A 21,084-nucleotide genomic window follows, 5' to 3' on the forward strand; every position below is an offset into this window, starting at 1 on the left:
GAAGTGCACTTTGTGAAACACTGAAAAGATCTACTTAGCTTAAAGCTGAGAGATCTTAGTGAACAAGTTTAATTAGTTAAAAGGGAGACTGTTCCCGAGGAAATGATGAGGAAGCGATAACTACCACTGATTCTAAGAGGACTTTGAGTGTTACCTTCCTTCACGGATAGGGCTTCCAGTTTGATGGGCAACTCCTCCAAGGTCCCGCCTGCAGCCGTTGAACCCTGGATGTCTGGGACAGCATTTCGGCGACCTGCCCGTGCTGATGACGCAAAATTGCTGACCACAGGCTCCACATCCGTCATTTTGGGTGAATCTGTCCTCATAGTAACATCTACAAACAGAATGCGCACATGAAGACGAAGATGAGCCTATTCCAAGATCCACATTCACACTAAAGGTTAAAAGGCATGGCTACATCAACACCACAGAAGCCTTGAGAACCTAATCACTGACTGCACCCTGCATCAAGGTCCTGGAGCTTCTATTTGCACATTTGTACAATCACTGAATGGAACAGGAAGGCCTCAGAGGGAGCCAGATGGCTATAAATAACTGCGGAGCCCAAAGGAGCCACTTGGATGCTTTAGGGTGCAGTAATCTCTTGCCTTTTGTTCTGCTTTTCTATGGCTGGATCAGCCAAATGAGGGCTTGGAGGGAAATGCAAACCGATTTGTTTGGCCACTCCCATGGAGACTCTGCCTGCCAGTATTTGCTTGTGGTGCTTGTTCAGGCTGAAACCAAATCACTGTAATTTGTGAGGATCAAACAAAACACACTGTTCTCCCTCTTTAGAAATAAGAAATTGAACTTTATCTCAAAGCCTTTTTACCCCAGTGGCAGCTGTTTGTCTATCTGCTCTAACTTCAGGCATAATTTTCAACACTCTCATGTTTGTGTTTGGGAAGGTAGAACCTGTGTTACCTTTTCTTGCCTTCAAGTGGACATGGCAATTACTAGTACCTTCCTAAACATCTTTTATCTTCCTAGTAATTGCCTCTATGAAAGAATTCTCAAGAGGCCATTCACTATAAAAGGAGGGAGGTAGCAGACATTGCTTATTCTAAAATGAGCCCTCTCTTTCATAGGATGTTTTCTAATGAAAACTTTCCTAAGACGTCAACAATGAATAGTATCTCAAAAGCAGCAGCTGCAGCAGGGATTTTCTTTTTGAGAACCCATTAAATGCTAGGCCCTTAGCTGGGCTTTGAGAATACAGAGAAATGATTTAGTCTCCATTTTTAGGGGACTTGCACAGTCCAAGGGGAGAAGAACAGATATACATACCAGGATAGATAACATCCTAACACAGAATGGGCAGAGTATCAACCAAAGGATGAAGAAACTCATCTGTGGCAGCCAGTGGCTGAAACAGATGAACCTTGACCTACACGAAGCAAATCAAACCTTTCACTGTAGTTAGAAGGGAGTCTTTTCCAATCAGTTAACTGCAATTCAGGAAATGGTAAACATGAACTGAAAAGAGTCACAAATTATGGTGCGTTTGATATCACTTTCTTTGGTTCACAGCACCCCAAAAATGCACATGGAGCTTCATGTGGGCCCAGCTATTCTCATCTCTAAAGGAATCATGGTAAAGCTGAGAACAATGCTAGATTTTCAGACATTATTTTGGACTTCTAACTGCTGGGTGTTTGCCAATTGTCTGGCATTGACAACATCAAGTAACTGGACTATTAGTCAAAAAGAACACTCCATGCTAGACTTTCAAGATGATATTGGTTAATTGAATTAACTTCTCTGAGTTGCAGTTCCTCACCTATATAATTAGCCTGACTGATTCACAGGATTCTAGTGAAGAACAAATGAGATAAAGAGCATGGAAATTCTTTCTAACTCTAAAACCATATGTCTGATATTGGCATCACTATTCATCTCTCACTAAGTTTTATTTATACCACCACCTCTTATGTATCCCCTTTAGTCCAAATAAGAAACATCTTATTGAAAGACCTCTTGAGTTTTAAAAGAGGGAAACCAGAATTTATTCACTACTGCACAAACATTTTCACATGTATTATCTCAGATAAACCTCCCAATAACCCAATGAGGTAGTGAGGAATAACTCTCACTATATGAATGTGGAAACTGGGGCTCAGAAAAGTGACTTATTTTAAGTTGAACAACTGCTAACCTAGCACACAAGGTTGCTAATTCAGTTTTGGTTCATTCTGAAGGCAAGATGACATGGATTACTACAGAACTATCCTTCTAAACTCTGGTGATATACACAGACAGCCATACAACAGCCAATTTTGATTCTGCCCTTCATTACTTTTTAAATAGAAAAAATTATATACAGTTGACCCTTGAATGACACAGGTTTAAAGTGCACAAGACCATTTATATGTGGATTTTTTTTTCAATTAGTATGTTCTACAGTGCAAACTACAGTACTTTGGCCAACTCAGGCAAAGCAGTTGACTCTTTGGAAAAGACTCTGATTCTGGGAGGGATTGGGGGCAGGAGAAGAAGGGGATGACCGATGATGAGATGGCTGGATGGCATCACCGACTCGATGGATGTGAATCTGAGTGAACTCCGGGAGTTGGTGATGGACAGGGAGGCCTGGCGTGCTGCGATTCATGGGGTCGCAAAGAGTCGAACACGACTGAGCAACTGAACTGAATGAACAGTGCTACACAATCCATGGCTGGTTGAATCCTGGGGTGGAGAACTGCTGATGCAGAGTCGACTGTAACATTATACACAGGTTTTCAGATGAATGGCGGTCAGTGTCCCTAACCTCCATGTTGTTTAAAGGTCAATTCTATATACATTTGTGTTGAAAGAGAAAGAGATTCCCTATTTTTGCATAGGTATTCCTTTCTGGCTTGAACTTTTGGTTATCCATGTGCCCCCCACCCCACCCTTATGATAGACAAATTTCAATTAGAGATCACTTCTCTACAGCTTGTGAGGAACACTTGACATTATTTAGGGAATAGACCCCATGTGCAGACCCCCATTCTGTCCTCAGCCAATTAACATCACACGAGAAGCCATGGCCACAATCAACTGTTTATTTCTAGGAAGCATCTTCATGCTAAATTTGGAAGAGAAGCTCCAGGAATACCTTGATTCTTACTGTCCTGACAGTCCAAAATCTTAACACTAAAGATAACAATAGATATAAGAATATTAAGATACACTCTTTAAAATACTTAAATGTTATATATTTTATGCTTAGCAAGATGGGATATGTCAAAGGAGTCTTGAGTTAGAATTTGCATATTGAAAGAAAACTTCCAAAATGTGGCCTGATGGATGGGTCATCAACATGAAAGAAAAAAATTCTGAGCTCCAAGAGTTTTTGTTGCTATTGACTCCTATTTTGAAAGTTTTTGCTTTTTCCTTTATACTATTATTTCTGCATAGGCTTTCTAAATTAGTCCTTTTTTGCTGATTGGTGTTAGAAAACAAGACCGTCACAAAACTATCTAAGTTTGTCAATGTTATACTCATTAACCACCATTTTAAGATCAAAACAAAACTGGGTACACAGAAGGTCAAACAACAGGTTACTTTACTGCAGAACTTTCCTTGGTCTGTTTCCGAACTCTCACTGGGCACCATCTTCCCTTCAGAGCCTGTGACTGATGCTGAGTGACCAGGATGTTAGGCTCCACCACAAGACAAGCCCAGCCCCACAGGCTTTCTATAGTGAAGTCATCTGATTTCGGTGACTTAGAGAGCACTGGGAAGAGCGTCTGAATACACAAGGTGATTCTTAACTGGGCTCTTTTAATTCCCTGGTAAGTTTGTTGCAGCATTAGAAATAATCTGAAAGTACATCAAGAAAAGAAAGACTGAATAAATCATATCTATTATATTACTGGATATTATATGACTCTTAAAAAGAATGTGTAAGATCCAGTCAGATATACTTATGGAGAGATGTTCCTGATACAATGTGAAATAAAACAAGCTTAAAAAGCAGTATTGACAGCATGGAATGAAGGGGAAAAAAAAGTAATGAATATAATGTCATTTGAACTTAAAAAAAGAAGAAAAGTTCTAGTTAGGAATTTAAGAGAGAACAAGGAGAATATTAACCACTTTTGGTATCTCCTTACATATTTTAACCTGTAATAAAGTGTTAAAATTAAATAATATGTAAAGGAATTGAAACACATTCACCTAGAAAAATTATGAAATACACAGATACTGTAACATACACAGGCTCTAAAAGTAATACTTTGACAATTTTACCCAAAATAGTGTATCTTCAAGTGAAAGTCTCTCCTTACCCCAATTAGTCATCTTACATATCTATTGTTACTATCCTATGCAATACCAATTGGATATGCAATCAATATATATATATACATATACACGTTATATATATATATATGTATGTGTGTGTGTGTGTGTGTGTGTGTGTACAGGGTGCAATCAATATATCAGTTCAGTTCAGTTCAGTCACTCAGTCGTGTCTGACTCTTTGCGACCCCATGAATCGCAGCACTCCAGGCCTCCCTGTCCATCACCAACTCCCGCAGTTCACTCAGACTCGCATCCATTGAGTCAGTGATGCCATCCAGCCATCTCATCCTCGGTCGTCCCCTTCTCCTGCCCCCGATCCCTCCCAGCATCAGAGTCTTTTCCAATGAGTCAACTCTTCACATGAGGTGGCCAAAGTACGGGAGTTTCAGCTTTAGCATCATTCCTTCCAAAGAAATCCCAGGGTTGATCTCCTTCAGAACGGACTGGTTGGATCTCCTTGCAGTCCAAGGGACTCTCAAGAGCCTTCTCCAACACCACAGTTCAAACGCATCAATTCTTCAGTGCTCAGCCTTCTTCACAGTCCAACTCTCATATCCATACATGACCACAGGAAAAACCATAGCCTTGACTAGACGGACCTTGGTCGGCAAAGCAATGTCTCTGTTTTTGAATATGCTATCTAGGTTGGTCATAACTTTTCTTCCAAGGAGTAACCATCTTTTAATTTCATGGCTGCAATCACCATTTGCAGTGATTTTGGAGCCCCAAAAAACAAAGTCTGACCCTGCCTCCACTGTTTCTCCATCTATTTCCCATGGAGTGATGGGACTGGATGCCATGATCTTCGTTTTCTGAATGTTGAGCTTTAAGCCAACTTTTTCACTCTCCTCTTTTACTTTCATCAAGAGGCTTTTGAGTTCCTCTTCCCTTTCTGCCATAAGGGTGGTGTTATCTGCATATTTGAGGTTATTGATATTTCTCCCGGCAATCTTGATTTCAGATTGTGTTTCTTCCAGTCCAGCGTTTCTCATGATGTACTCTGCATAGAAGTTAAATAAGCAGGGTGACAATATACAGCCTTGATGTACTCCTTTTCCTATTTGGAACCAGTCTGTTGTTCTATGTCCAGTTCTAACTGTTGCTTCCTGGCCTGCATACAGACTTCTCAGGAGGCAGGTTACATATATATTTATACAGGGCTTTCCAGGTGGTGCTGTGGTAAACAATCCACCTACCAATGCAGGAGATGCAGATTTGATCCTTGGGTCAGGAAGATCCCCTGGAGGAGGAAATGGCAACCCACTACAGTGTAGAGGAGCCTGGCAACTACAGTTCAGAGTTGGACATGACTTAGCAACTGAGCATATATACATGTATACACATATATACAAAGTAGAGAGAATCGCTCTCTTCAATGCTTTGTGATGTTTAAGAAATATATAACCCACAGAAAGATGAGGAAACACTACTAAAAAAAACAAGAGATTAACTTCTAGGTTCTTTTAGTTTGCTGGGCTTAAAGCTAATTGTGTTTACGCTTGCTAACCAAGGCAGCTGACTCACTAGCAACTCTTCCGCTTTTTCTTCTACAGAATTAGCAGTGGAACCTGTATGAGTTCTGCTTTGTCAACTGTGGCTGTTCACAGGAGCTGAAACCATTTGGACGTTGGGAGGTTTCACAGAAGTCCTTGCACAGCCCACCGCAAGATAATGTGATTTATAAACTCTTGGGATACAATTTCTTCTCCATTGAACATACACAATTTCCCAGATGCCTTAACAAAAGACCATTACAGAAACACATATACACAGGTCAGGATCTTTGCAGTCTCCAAAATATGAAAACGCAACACCACACAGCTGAAGAAGACAAAGACAGCTAAGCTTATAAATGGAACACTGGAAAAAAAAATATATGTGTATTTATATATAAACCACTAGTCAGCTCCCAGTGAGCTCAAAATTGCCTGCTAAGGGTATGTTAGTATGTTATAAACATAGTGTAAACCAGTAGAAATTTTTACAGTCTCTTTCCCTTTCAACTGATATGGTCCATCTTAGCTCACATTCATTCTTTTCTCAAGCTTCATTATTTGACGCCAAGGCCACAAGGAAGTGGATAGCTTTTTTTTTCCTAATCTCTGCATCCATATCAGTCACCTCATCTCTTACAGTGAAACCACCACTCATTCTGCATGTAGGACTTGAAATAAACTCCTCAACCACTAAATCAGTTCTCTGGAAGTATGAATCAGACTATCTGAAAAAAACACTTAAACAAACAGAGAAAGAACATGTATTTTGGAAAGCCCGTGCTTTTCTGGCCAAAAGACAGAAAGAGGGAGACACACACACACACACAGGTCTCAGCTAATAACCAAATCCCTCATGTCTCTCTCTTCTGCTTTCAATGTTTTAATATCTTATGCTAAATTTTTTTTGGTTTGATTTTCTGTCTTGGAACATACTAATCTCTTCCAAACAAGGTAAAAGAACAATAACAATTGTCTCTTAATGTGGACCGATGAACACAATTATTCATCCAGTCAACATTTAGCAAGCTCTTACTGTATCATAAGTGCCAGGCCCTGCACGAAGTTCACAGCATACAAAGAGGAACCCATAGTCTGGTGAGATCAAACACACTCTGACCTTTTCAGTTTACTTCTTGATCTTAAATCTTATTCTCTGGAAATTAAGTAAAAGAATCTGCCTCTAAAAAGTCCTTTAATATGTGCTGCTGTGCTGTGCTTAGTCGCTCAGTCATGTCTGACTCTTTGAAACCCCATGGGCTGTAGCCCTCCAGCATCCTCTGTCCGTGGGATTCTCCAGGCAAGAATACTGGAGCGGTTGCCATGCCCTCCCCCAGGGGATCTTCCCAACCCAGGGATCGAACCCAGGTCTCTCTCATTGGAGGTGGATTCTTTACCAGCTAAGCTACCAGGGAAGCCCATACTTTAACATATCTCTTATTAAGCTAAATATCAAGACCATCTGAGGCTGAACAGAGCTTACACGGAATGTATACATGTATAAAAATTATTTTTTTAACTTAGAGACCTTTCTCTCTTTGTAATTCCTCCACATATGCCATTTCCATGCCTCCAGTACAAGGGAAAGTGAATTCTATCTTTTGTCTACTGACACACACATTTTCCCCCTTGTGCTTAGGTTCTTCCCAATGATAAGAACAGACTCTTCAATATATATTTGTAGGTGTGTGCTTAGCCGCTCAGTTGTGTCCAACTCTTTGTGACCCTATGGACTGTAGCCCACCAGGCTCCTCTGTCTGTGCAGACTCTCTAGGCAAGAATACTGGAGTCGGTTGCCATGCCCTTCTTCAGGAGATCTTCTCAACCCAGGGATCGAACCCAGGTCTCCCACATTGCAGGCAGATTCTTTACCATCTGAGCCACCAGGAAAGATCATATTTGTAGGTACATAGAAGGTATTATCACAGAAAATTTTTGACAGCTTTTAAGCCTATAGAATTCAAAACGCACAAACTCATTTTCCCATAATCTTGCAAATAAAGTAGTAAACAAAACTGAATATCTTTCCTGCACAATGACACTTGCTATACTAAGCTAGGGCCACTTAGGATAATAATATAGACTGATGTGGATACAGTTAGAAAAGAGTAACTGCACCAAACCATGGAACTCCCTTGAGCGTGGGGGTCACAGTTAATAAGAGATTTGCCACTTTAAGTGAGGAGGAATTCCCCTGCCTCACTTGGAGACCTGGAAAAGTTACATGGCAGGCAGCTCCCCTATGTGCATGGAGGAGGAGTGTTTAACTCCAAAAGAGAAAAGAGGACCACACTTCACAGGGAAAACAGTCTCTGAGAAGGGCCCCAGAGAACGAGCAAGCAAGTTCCAGCAAGAGGCTGCCCTCAAACCATTCACTTCTCATCCTGACTCCTTCCAATCACACTTGGACACAAAATGTTCTTAGATTTCAAGGGGCACAAAGACTCTTCAAACTCACAGAAGCCCAATTTTGCACTAGTGAGAAAATCATACAATTTTGAGATACATATGGTTTGTCTACACCCTTCCTGTCTGAGAGTGAACACAGTGGCTTGAGAAGTCGGTTCCCCTTTTAATGAGATGGTGGTTTTTAAATGTCTAGTGACTTGTGATGACGTCAGTAGGAAGGAGAGAAAGGGAAGCTGACTCTGACCAATGTGGTCACAGTAGAGATGACTTGCTATCCCTCTGTCTGGTACATGGACTGCAACACAGATGCCCAATAAATTCACTAAATGTTGAATTAATAGCTGACACCTATATATTATGAGCAGGCAAACATAGTCAGTGAAGGTGTTTTTAATTATTAATACTATTAATAAAAGCTGAAAGTTCAATTATGAAATATTACAATGAAATTTGTTGCATTGACATTAAAATAGCTTCGGAGGTAGGCTGTGGACAATGGCAAATACAATGCCTTGCAGGTATAAGTAATGCTGTTTGTCAAATGCAGAGTAGTAGCTAATGCACAAACTCTTACAGAAGCACCCTCATCCAGGGCATCTGAGAGTTATACTCTCCAGATACCAACCCTCTAGAAAAGATCCATAGACATTAAACTGTGAACAGTCTTGCAGGACCATTCAATCCTGTCTGAAACAGATGTAAGACATCTGTTCTATACCAAAAGGTCCTTGATATTTGTTCATATTTCATCCTTTCCAAAACTTCCATGGAAACATTTACTTGGTCCATCCATACAAAAGGTCCATATTTGGTCATGTCCAAAACCATTTGGCATCCACCAAATATGCTCACAGGTGCTTCCCAGGTGGCAAAGTGGTAAAGAATCCTCCTGCTAATGCAGGAGACCTGGTGTCAATCCCTGAGTCAGGAAGATCCCCCGGAGGAGAAAATGGCAACTCACTGCACTATTCTTGCCTGGAGAATCCCATGGACAGAGAAGCCTGGTGGGCTACAGTCTATGGGGTCACAAAGAGTTGGACATGACTGAGCACACACAGAAATTTCAAAGACCTTTAGAGGTGGACCAAATGTCTCATGGAGTTTTGGACAGGACCAAATGTCTGCTAACCATGAACAGACTTGTCAACAAAGTCAGTTACATCCAATCCATCAGCTTTCCCTTGTACAAACATGAAATCCTCTAACACCTTGAAAGATCGAATTCTATAGTTTTAACTTACCCAGCTAATTCTCCTTTACCATTTTCATTCTCAACAAGAGGAAAAATAAAGCCCTTTTATCTTCTGCATTTATTTTCTTTGCCTATGATTACTATCGAGAGTGAAACAGTGATGATGAAAAAGAGCCTTGCAATGACTCTTCCAATTTAAAGGTAATTTAAAGTAATTAACTTAAGCACGGACACTTTCAACTGCATACTTTTATTTCAGAAAACTTCATAACATATATGTATATGCTTATCTGTCTTCCAAAGGAAAAATGCATTGTGATACAAAAAAATAGAACTCTTTTTACAAAAATACATACGTACTAATGCGTATCATAGCTATCAAAGTAATTACTTTCAGAAGCTACATATTTATTCCACCTCCCAAAATATTTTTGTGACTTCATAAATGCAACTCATTTTATATTCATAGAAAATGTAATGATAAAATAATATAGTATTTAAAATACATTATGTTTTATATTTTAAACCGTTAATATCACCTGCATGTCCCATCTGTTCATCCATTTCTTTCACTGCACTTCAGGGTCTTTTCAAGCCTCCTTAAGTAGTTTAGATCTGCATATATTCAGAAGAAAACTACTGCACAGGAAGCTTTCAAAGCGGAGTTGTGAGCAGTGACAGCATTACTGAATGGCATTAGGACATCCTTGGAATGAGTGCCCTTAAATTAGCTCTCATGATTGTTGAGAAGTCCATATGGTGCAAAGAAATGTCTGTTCACCTGAAAGTGAACAACCCTGATGCTGAATCCTGCTCTGCCTTCCAACAGACTTGTGACTTCCAACAAGGCTTCCCAGTTAATTAAGTCTCCACATTTATCTGAAGTAGGATTAAAAGTATCTAGTCTGCCACCTTGAACCAAACTAATGAATATAAATGATAAATGTGCCTAGTTAACAACTACCCAAATGAAATTTGTTTAGAAATCAGTCATGTTAATTCATAGGCACTATAACAGATAATCATTATGAACATCAATTACCCTGTTAAACCATGATGTGGATGTGGCTCTAGAGACAGTGTCTGAGGTTGTGAGTTATAAAGACAAAAAGGAATTGACTCAGATACTGCCAGAAACTTGGTGTTTAAAAAAAAGAAAGAGCATTAAAAAGTTATTTACAATCTCCCTTTCTCCATCCTTATTGTGCATCTCAGCCACACACACACACACACACACACACACACACACACACACACACACACACCTCTCAAAGTTGGCTACCTTTCTGCCACATCTATACCACATTAAGCCACCTGTCAGGGAAAGTCATATCTCCCTTATTCTGTTCATTAAGACAGTTTCTCCCAGAAGGTGAACTCTCCATACACTTGACGCAACAAGCCCTGTTTAAGTGTTTCCCTAACATGTAATGTAGGATTGAAATTCTCAATTTCTTCATGATTTCTGAAAAAGAATTCTTCACCTGAGTAATAACATGATGACATAATATGGTAAGGAAAAAAGGATCACAGATCGCATATGAGAGGGGTCTGCCTTCGCAGAGAGACTTGTCCTGACCACACCGTTCAGTGGTATCTCCTCCCTGGAGCTCCTAGGCTTCCCTGCCTTGCTCTCCTTTCCCTGTGTCCTAGTAGCTTCCAACATTATTATCATTCATTAGGACTGTACTTGTTGTTTACTGTCTGTCTCCGTCTACTCGGATGGAAGCTCTACAAAGGCAGAGGTTTCTGTAGATTTTTTTCACTGATAAATACACTACAACTATGCCTGGCACTTAGTAGGTACTCCATAAAATGTGTTTATCAAGTGAAACAATTATCTTTCTACTTTTCTTTTTCAAAATGAATTATTTTCTTTATGCATATGAAAATAATGTATGTTCACTATTGGGGGAAAATGACAATTTTGAAAAGCATCAAACAGAGGAAATACATCGCCTTATACCCCACTATGACAGCACTGTTAAAATTCTGGTGACTATCCTTCAAGAATTTTTTCATTGCCCACGTACACAAGCATATGATACACATATCTTATATGTATTTCAAAGTTAGATTATACTTATTTTGTATCATGTTGCTACTATAGCTTAGAACTGCAATCTTATCCAGGCCAAAATAATTCTAAATTTTTAACAAAAGTTTTGAAAAAAGAAAAATTCTTAGTAACCTAAATTTTCAGAGTGTATACCAACTATGTAAAATATGCATAGCCAAAAGTCAAATACAATAGGAAAAGTAAGAATTAATAACTGAAATAATTCACAAACTTTCTAATGAAACTGAATAAATAATGTTAATATACAGGTAAGAGACTTTATGTGCACAACTTTCAAACTTCCAGTATGATTTTTTTCTTCTATTTCCTCAAGTCAAAGAAAAATTCTCTGGGACATCTCTTAATGTCTTTTTGAATGAATTTAATTTTCATCTTTCTTCGTCTTTCCAACTGAGAAAAGCAAGGAAATGATTGAACCTTTTCAAGTTCTGATTTGTTCTCTGAGTTCTCTTCAGTATTTTATTTTTCTTTACAGGAGAAGAAATCACTGTAGTTTCATCAAGACCAATATTCAGTCAAGATTACAGTGAGAAAAACTTTAAAATTGTTTTGAGAATTTTTCTGGGTCATACAGGCAAAAGAAATTCCCCATAAAATAGCAAGAAATCATACTATTGAAATATTTTTTTCATCAAATTATGTATATTTGCATCAACCTACAATTAATAGAAGGAAAATTATTTATATGAATGCATTTAGGTTTTACAAATAACTTTTTAAAAATAAAAAATTGTTATTTTTATATTATATAAGCTCAACAGAAAAAAAGTCCTCATGAAAAAACTGTACTAAAATATATTCAACTGACATAACAAAAATGTCCAAAATTTATACATAAATGTGTATATATATATATATATATACACACAAATTAATTTTAAAACATATGCACAGAAAAACATGGCAAGGGAAATATACCAAAATTTTAGCAGTAGGTTCTTTCCTAGTACTATTATTATAAATGTTTTATATTTTTTTCTTTGAACTTTGTGTTTTTCAAATTTTCTGTAATGAAGATTTTCATAATATGAAAAATGGCAAAAGCATATGTTGAGTACACACTCTTTCAAAACCTTTTAATGAGAATAAGCTCATGCAGTTCTGTGCTGTGGGGAAGTCACCACTGTCTTCATTTTAAAGAGAGGAAACAGCATCATGGAAGTAAAATGGTTTGGCTACAAGCAACCCAGCTAGCAAGTGACAGAGGCAAGACCAGAACTCATTTTATCTGACACCTCATCCCTTGCTCCTTCTATCACATCTCACCAAATATTTGTTGAACAAAGCTTCAGTCTTCATTCAACAAACTGTTAATATGTGTCTGATATCTCCTAAACTCAGTGCAGAATTCTGGGTAAATAGTGCCAAATAAGACTAAAGACTGATAATCACAGTGGGGATACACAAAAGAAGCGTAATACAAGGTTCTCACTCTAGAAGAAAGAGTCTGTGACCTAATGTACAAATAAAAAACATGCATATTAAAAGAACGGGCTTCCCTGGTGGCTCAGCGGTAAAGAATCCACATGCCAATGCAGGAGGCAGGGGATCGATTCCTGGGTCAGGAAGATCCCCTGGAGAAGGAAATGGCAACCCACTCCAGTATTCTTGCCTGGGAAATCCCATGGACAGAGGAACCTGGCAGGCTTCAGTCCATGAGTTCACAACAGAGTCAGAACACAACTTACAGCCTAAACAACAATATTAAAAGAAATATAAAAATAGAAGTCAATGTGTGATGTATTTAAATAAGTGGTATAAATGGAAAATACTATAACAAATGCAGAAATGTTATTGAATTTGTGGGGGTATTCAGAAAGACTTCACAGAAGCCGTAGAACACATACTGGGCCTTAATATTTGGGAGGATAGAAAGAAAATAAAAAGGTTTTACCAAGCCAAAGAAATATCTTTAGCTAAATCATGAAGGTGGGAGTGTAGAAGGCAAGTTACAGATAAAGGAAAAGGAAACACTGGCTATAATAGAGTATTATGCCACAAAGATTTGGGAAAATAAGTTGGACCATGGTCAAAACTAGAACCCAAGTTGCGATGAATTTCACTATGAAGGAGACTGCATTTATTCCTGTGAGCCCTAGGGAACCATGAAAACTTTCAAGTCACGTAATAAAGATGTGTACAAGGTGTACTGTCTGAAAATTGAGACTGATGTGAAGGAGATTAGAAGGCTATTAAAAAGAAACATTTGTAAGGAAACCCACCATAATAGGAGGAATAAGTTTTAAAAAAGTGTTTCAAATGCAACAAACCAAGAATAGTTTCTTTTTTATTTTATTTTATTTTTTTTTTACTTTACAATACTGTATTGGTTTCTTAAAAGGAAGAAAAAAAGACAGCACCATCTTTCCTGAAGATACATTACAAGGTTTGAGAATTTGATACTTTCAGATATGAAAATTCATTACAGAGTATGAGTTATTAAAATAGTGTAATATTCTTCAAGGACAGACAAATAGAAAAATATACTAAAATAGATTCCAGAAATAGACACATATACATATGGTCCCTTGATTTGTGACAAAGGATTTAACTACTAATGTGGTGTCTGTTAACTACTGTAAGGATTTAAACTATTGCTGATGATCTCGGAGGATTCAAAGAAAGATACCATCAATATCTAGGTTTCTGTCAATCATGGAAAAAATGATTTTTAAAATAATATATGACTATATACAAATACAGGAAAATTCTAGGATTAGTAAATAAATGGCTTCAAGTTATAGTGTCTTCCTGTGAATTTTGTCAAAGGAACATGGTATAACCTTTACTTGATTTCATTATTTACAGTTTGCTATATTTAATCTCTTTCTCTAAGCATATACACGTACACACACAGAATTTCGTTCAACCACCTGAAAGCAAGCTGCTAATAACTCAACAGTTTTATATCTAAATACTTTAGCACATATCTCTTAAGAATTACATTTCCTCTATATTGGTGGCTGAGACTGTAAGAATCTGCCTGCAATGCAGGAGACCCAGGTTCTGTCCCCAGGTTGAGAAGATCCCCTGAAGAAGAACATGGCAACCCACTCCAATGTTCTTGCCTGAAGAATTCCATGGACAGAGCAGCCTGGTGGGCTACAGTCTATGGGGTTTCAAAGAACTGGACACAACAGAGTGACTGACACTTTCACTTCACTTCACTTTATGTATCTATCAGTTCAGTTCAGTTGCTCCAGTCATGTCCAACTCTGCAACCTCATGGACTGCGGCACGCCGGGCCTCCTGTCCATCGCCAACTCTCGGGGCTTGCTCAAACTCATGTCCATCGAGTCAGTGATGCCATCCAACCGTCTCATCCTCTGTCGTCCCCTTCTCCTCCTGCCTTCAATCTTTCCTAGCATCAGGGTCCTTTCCAGTGAGTCAGTTCTTCGCATCAGGTGGCCAGAGTACTGGAGCTTCAGCTTCAGCATCAGTCCTTCCAATGAATATTCAAGACTGATTTCCTTTAGGATGGACTGGTTGGATCTCCTTGCAGTCCAAGGGACTCTCAAGAGTCTTCTCCAACACCACAGTTCAAAAGCATCAATTAATACTATTATATTTCCACAATGTTCTTTTTGCACACTGCAATTATGACATACATGTGTGCTAAGTCACTTCAGTTGTGTCCAACTGAATTAAGACATAAAGTCTCCCCTTTTTCCTGGATATAATCCAGCCTTTAGGAATTTCTGCATGGGGATAGTTACTGGTTTTTGCATATCTGAAAAAAATCTATTTCATTTTCATTCTTGCAAGGTAAGCCACTCTAGGTTGAAGCTGCCTTCTACAAGCACTTCACAATACTAGCCCACTTTATTTCATTTTTGCTGTAAAGAACTTTTCTGATTGTAATGATTAATTATGGTCAATTTGAAATCAGCTACAGGGTACTGAGATATTTGCTTAATCATTATTCTGGGTGTGCCTATGAGGTATTTCTGGATGAGATTAACATTTGAATCAACAGAATGAGCAGAGCAGATTGCCTGCCCCAATGTAATCTAATCCACTGAAGGCCTTACTGGAACAAAAGGCTGAGTAAGAGAGAATGTGCTCTTTGTGTCTGTATTCTGTTAAGGTATATATCCATGTCCCCCTACCTTCAGATTCAGACTCGACTGGAACTTACACTATCAACTCTCCTGCTTCTCAGGCCTTATACGCAGAGCAGAACAACACTATCAGCTCCTGGGTCTCCAGCCTGCTGACTGCAGGGGGTGGGATTTTTCAGTCTCGATAATAACATGAGTCTATTATAATAAATAGTCACAAATAACTTAAAGGGCTTCCCTCATAGATCAGTCAGTAGAGAATCTGCCTGCAATGCAGGAGTGAAAGTGAAAGTGAAGTCGCTCAGTCGTGTCCAACTCTTTGTGGCCCCATGGACTATACCCCACCAGGCTCCTCCGTCCATGGGATTCTCCAGGCAAGAATACTGGAGTGGGTTGCCATTTCCTTCTCCAGGGGAATTTTCCCGACCCAGGGATCGAACCCAGGTCTCCCACATTGCAGGCAGACGCTTTAACCTCTGAGCCACCAGGGAAGCCCGCAATGCAGGAGACCCATGTTCAGTTCCTGGGTTGGGAAGATCCCCTGGAGAAGGAAATGGCAACCCACTCCAGTATTCTTGCCTGGAGAAGCCCATAGACAGAGGAGTCTGGCAGGCTACAGTTCATAGGGTTGCAAGAGTCAGACACGACTTTAGCAACTAAACCACCACCATTAAAATAAATAGATATATATTTATGTCTAATACATACATATATTAGGTCTTCATTTGTGCCTAATCTGTTGTATAAGCTATATATCATTTTAATTTCTAATTATTATATTTTTCATGTTAGACAATGTGTTTTTCAACTCTGCTTTGTTGTATTATAGTATCTTATTCCTTAGTCACAAATAATTTAAATATACTCACTTCTCTTCAAATATACTAAACATTTTTTTGATGCTATAAAAATAATTCCAATATCAGAATTCTTTATAGTCTGATTGTTGTTTATTGTTTATGTAGACTCTTTCTCATGGTGAATTTCCTTTCCTTGCATGTTTTACAATTTTGGGTTGTGATCTCACGTCTTTTTTTTTTTTTTTTTTTTTAAGTGTTTTCTTTGAAATTACATAAGACCTGAGTTAAAGTATTTTTTTCTACATAGGCTCTGAATTTGCTGCCACTGGGTATCTGGGGCACTACCAAATTGGTTTGCTTTAAATTCTCAGCATGGAATTTTTCACATTATACAGACTGCTGCTGCTACTGCTGCTGCTAAGTCGCTTCAGTCGTGTCCAACTCTGTGCGACCCCATAGACAGCAGCCCATGAGGCTCCCCCGTCCCTGGGATTCTCCAGGCAAGAACACTGGAGTGGGTTGCCATTTCCTTCTCCAATGCATGAAAGTGACAAGACTACAGAGCTGTAAACCTGAGTGAGGTTCCACTTTTGGTCATAAATGATGCAGATATCCCTATTTCCCTTTGCCAACTGAGGCAAGGCCAAGACTGGCAGGTATTCTTCCTGCTTTCCTCTGAAGGTCAAGGGTTTCGATATTACTCTTTGAGCAGATTAAACCTTTATCTCAATCTGATTTCTCAACTTGAGTGGGTCCAAAGTTTCTTTCCTTTTCCCCAGATCACAGCTCTTTAAAATAGAAGCTGTGAATCACTAGGAAACCCAGGGAAGCCTCTGGGTACAGGACTAACCTGCCTCTAGACCTGTGATTTCTCATTGTTCTGGGTTCATGAAGTATTCTCTTATTTGCCAATATAAACATTCACTTAAAAAGACTTTCAAAAATATTTTATCTTACATTTTAGGGTGCTGCATCCTAAGATTTTTTAAAAGGACATTAAGTCTTTGAAAGTGTCAGTAAAGGGAGTTCTAAGTTTCAATAATTTTTGATCCAAGTAATAGCAAGATTTTCATTTCATTCAGTCATAAAAAATGTATAATAATACAATGGCATTCTTTAACAGAACTTACTTTAACTTGCAGATCCCTACTCTTCCTTCATAGCATAAAACAGTCTTGTGATTCAAAGTAAAATCATTACTTCCACATTAAAATTTCTTCTCTCTGGTGTACATTTCCAACCAATTCACGATCATCCACAAGATTCATTTTTCCAGGAGATGTAAGGCCTAAAATTACGCCTCAGTATTACAAGCTGACTTGGTATCTATAAAAACTAGAACGGCTTCAAATGGCTGAATCATAAGTTTCCCTCCACACTCTGCTCCTGTGGATAATGTACCTTAGCTAAATAACCCTCTTTATCAGAGGCACCACGCACAGTTCCTGCTTATCCGTGAGTGGTGGTTTGTGGTTTCCTATCAGCCTACAGAATTATTCAAACAAGTCAATCACAGCCTCTTGTGAGAACCAGAAGGCACCACACCCTCTCGTTACTATAAAGTCTGCCTCCCACAGTCCTTGGTTTTTCACTCTGCTGCTAAGTACAGTGCCCATAAGGCTCTGCATAGCATACAGTGTCCTCCCTGGGCTGTGAACATATGTGACTAATTGTATGCTGTTAAGTGTTGTGTGTTTAGCCATCCCCATATCCTTGAGACACTAATCTTTCCCTAATCAGTGACGTGAATAAGAGGCAGTAAAAACCCTGCTTTCGACACAGAGAACAGACCTATGGACACAGGGGATGGGGGAGGAAGGAGAGGGTGGGATGTACGGAGAAAGTAACAAGGGAACACATACATTACCATATGTAGAATAGATAGCCAATGGGAATTTGCTGTATGACTCAGAGAACTCAAACCAAGGCTGTGTAACAACCTTGGGGTGGGATGGGGAGGGAGGTGGGAGGGAGGGGACATAGGTATATCTATGGCTGATTCATGTTGATGTTTGGCAGAAAACAACACAATATTGTTAGACAATTATCCTTCAATTAAAAAGAAAGAAGTTGAATTGAAAAAAAAAAAATCTCTGCTGTCATGAACCACACAACATACCCAACCGAGGACACCTGGTCAGTTTTAATTAACTGTTCTCGGTCAACTTATCTGCTTCCATGAGATGATGCAGATGGCCTGAGATGGAACCAGCGGTTTCTGGCAGGTTTGAACTCTGTCCTGTGCTGGCACTTCGCTGTGTTTGTCAGTCGCTGCCCTCTTTTGGCCCCTATATGCTCTGTCTCCCAGATGAGAACTGTTAACTGACTATACCCAGCACAGACACGAATGAGCGATGGAACTGAACTGAACTGGGCTCAATGGTGTGGGCAGGTTTAGTCCATACTTGGCAGGTGGTCTCTGAGGCTCCCACCTGTAAAGGCGTGAAAACACAGCACCATAACCCGTTGGTTCTTTAGTCTTGTTTACCAAGGTCAGCCTAGGTCATTGAGTCTAGCCTGGTGACTGTCACTGGCTGCCTGGAGAAGCTATACAGACACTGTAACTGTGTGCCTGTGAGACAGGCCCAGAGACAACCTTTTGTGAGGTTTGTGAAAAGAAAGGAGCCCGACACAGAGTTGAGCATGGTATCCCAGTGATGCTGTCCATCAAAGGGTAGTGACCTTGCTGGTTTCCTGTGCAGTCATGTCCCTTGCTGCAGTTGCTTGTGCTCTCCTGACCCCCAGGGTTATCGAGGTGTACATGGTGGCCTGTGGCCCAGGGGCTGGTGAAATTAAAAAAAAAGGGTGGGAGGGAGGAAGGAGCCCTTGGTACTCAACTGCTGTGCTGTGCTTAGTCGCTCACTTGTGTCTGACTCTGCGACTCCACAGACTACAACTTGCCAGGCTCCTCTCTCCATGGGGATCTCCAATACTGGAGTGGGTTGCCATGCCCTCCTCCAGGGGATCCTCCCAACCCAGAGATCCAACCCAAGTGTCCCGCACTGCAGGTGGATTCTTTACAGTCTGAGCCACCAGGGAAGCCCAAGAATACTGGAGTGGGTAGCCTATCCCTTCTCCAAGGGGCCTTCCCGACCCAGGATTTGATTTCGGGATTCGCATTGCAGACGGATTCGTTACCAGCTGAGCTGCCAGGGAAGCCCCACTCAACTGCTGTCCTGAAGTAAAACCCACGGCCAGTGCACCTAGGCTTTGCTTAGTACTGCTGCTTTCCAGAACACCAGAGAGCGGGGCTTGCAGTCAGGGGCCTTACGGCCTCCATCCGAGTCATGGATAAAATGACTCTACTTGATGTGGACCCTTACCTGAGGGATACTGACATTCCCTGGAGGAAGAGGTGCCCACTGATGAGGAAGGCCATTCGGCTCCTGTTTCCCCATAACCACCCAGAAGGGCTGTACCACTGGTGACTGTGCAGACACAAACTGAAAACTGCAACTTTACATGGCTAGAAAATGAAAATATTTCCAGGAAATTGGTACAGAGGAAAAGAGAAAAGAAAAACAAGACAGGAAGCCCACGTGCTAGGAAAGGGACCATAGCAGAGGGTGATTTTGATCCATCATGCTTGGGCTGAAGGCCCAGCACTCTTTCCCTGTACCACTCTGCTGCCTATGTCTATTGCAACAAAGCTCCTGACTCTTGGGATTATAGGGAAACCCTTGTGGTATCAGGAAAAGGTTAATTCAAACCCAGTCTAAGCCCAGGGTCTTAAAACCATATAAATCAACCATTTCAACTCTGATATTACTAATTTGAAGGTCTCTGGAGGAAGTAACTTACAAATGTAATCAAGGTGGAGAGGATCATCCCTCACCCCCAAGTATATCCAGTGAGCAAAAACAATATAAAGATACACAAAATAAGGAAAGAAAGAAACCTTGATACAAAAACAACCTAAAACAAAAGTCCACAGTTTGACCCAGCTGAAAATTCAAAATTTACTGATTGAATTTACATAGCGAATGATGAGAGTTCATTCATCATTCAAAGGCTCCTGTGCCTTTCCAAATGGGCTTAAATTAACTCTAATATCTGCTGAAATTCACCAAGTAACAAACCTTTATGGCTTTAACCAATACTAGGGCTAAAATTACAATTATACCTGAGAATCCCATTAATTTAAACATCATATCTCCCATAAGGGGGTATTTACTTAGGAGAGTCACTGAACGTTAAAGAGAGGACAAATAGGTATGCCTCACCTTAAACTTCAGAACTTTTTGTCTTGATTAAATTCCCCACGGTTATAGCACTCATTGCTCTAAAATATCTCATGGGCATGGACATGGACACTCTGACCCAATGAAAAATAAATGAAAATCAAATTAAGGCTTTGACACTTATAAATTGGCTTGACAAAATAAGAACCCATGACTTCCCCCACCCCTTCCCCCAGTTAAAACAGTTAACATGACTCAAGGTAATTTAAAACCATGTCTACAGGGATTAAAATTTGTTATATAAGAGGAACTGAGTGAAGGGTTGTTATCCCCACTGCTTCTCCATTTAACAGTCCTATTTGGCCTGTTCTTAAATGTGGAACAGAAAAACGGTACCCCAAAGTGGATTGCAGCACCAGTAAAACCATGGTCCCATCCCAATAAGGCCTCTATACCTAATAACTTGATTAGTTAAATTGCTGACTTGTCCAATCAGCAACTGGTAAATATTTTTGCTCCTATAAATTTGGCTAAGAGAATATGTTCTGTACAATGCCTAGTTCAATAGCCTCTCAGCCATG

The 21,084-nt window shown here is 39.8% G+C and overlaps 1 protein-coding gene across 10 annotated transcripts in view; it reads right to left on the minus strand.

Moving 5' to 3' along the window:
• The window catches only part of PKIB (protein kinase (cAMP-dependent, catalytic) inhibitor beta), a 120,426-nt gene that overhangs the window by 6,473 nt on the left and 92,869 nt on the right, over positions 1-21,084 (minus strand). For 5 of the 10 annotated variants that reach the window (XM_018052996.1, XM_018052992.1, XM_018052993.1 and 2 more), the window contains 2 exons: positions 3,564-3,804; positions 155-334 (listed from right to left, as the gene is read on the minus strand). In XM_018052996.1, the coding sequence (XP_017908485.1) occupies positions 155-334; positions 3,564-3,597 (214 nt within the window). In that variant the 5' untranslated portion in view covers positions 3,598-3,804. The remainder of the gene's footprint in view (positions 1-154; positions 335-3,563; positions 3,805-21,084) is intronic. The other 5 variants (XM_018052998.1, XM_018053001.1, XM_018052999.1 and 2 more) reach the window with 1 other exon arrangement.

This window comes from Capra hircus, chromosome 9, assembly GCF_001704415.2.
Source record: "Capra hircus breed San Clemente chromosome 9, ASM170441v1, whole genome shotgun sequence".
In the NCBI taxonomy this organism is placed as follows: domain Eukaryota; kingdom Metazoa; phylum Chordata; class Mammalia; order Artiodactyla; family Bovidae; genus Capra; species Capra hircus.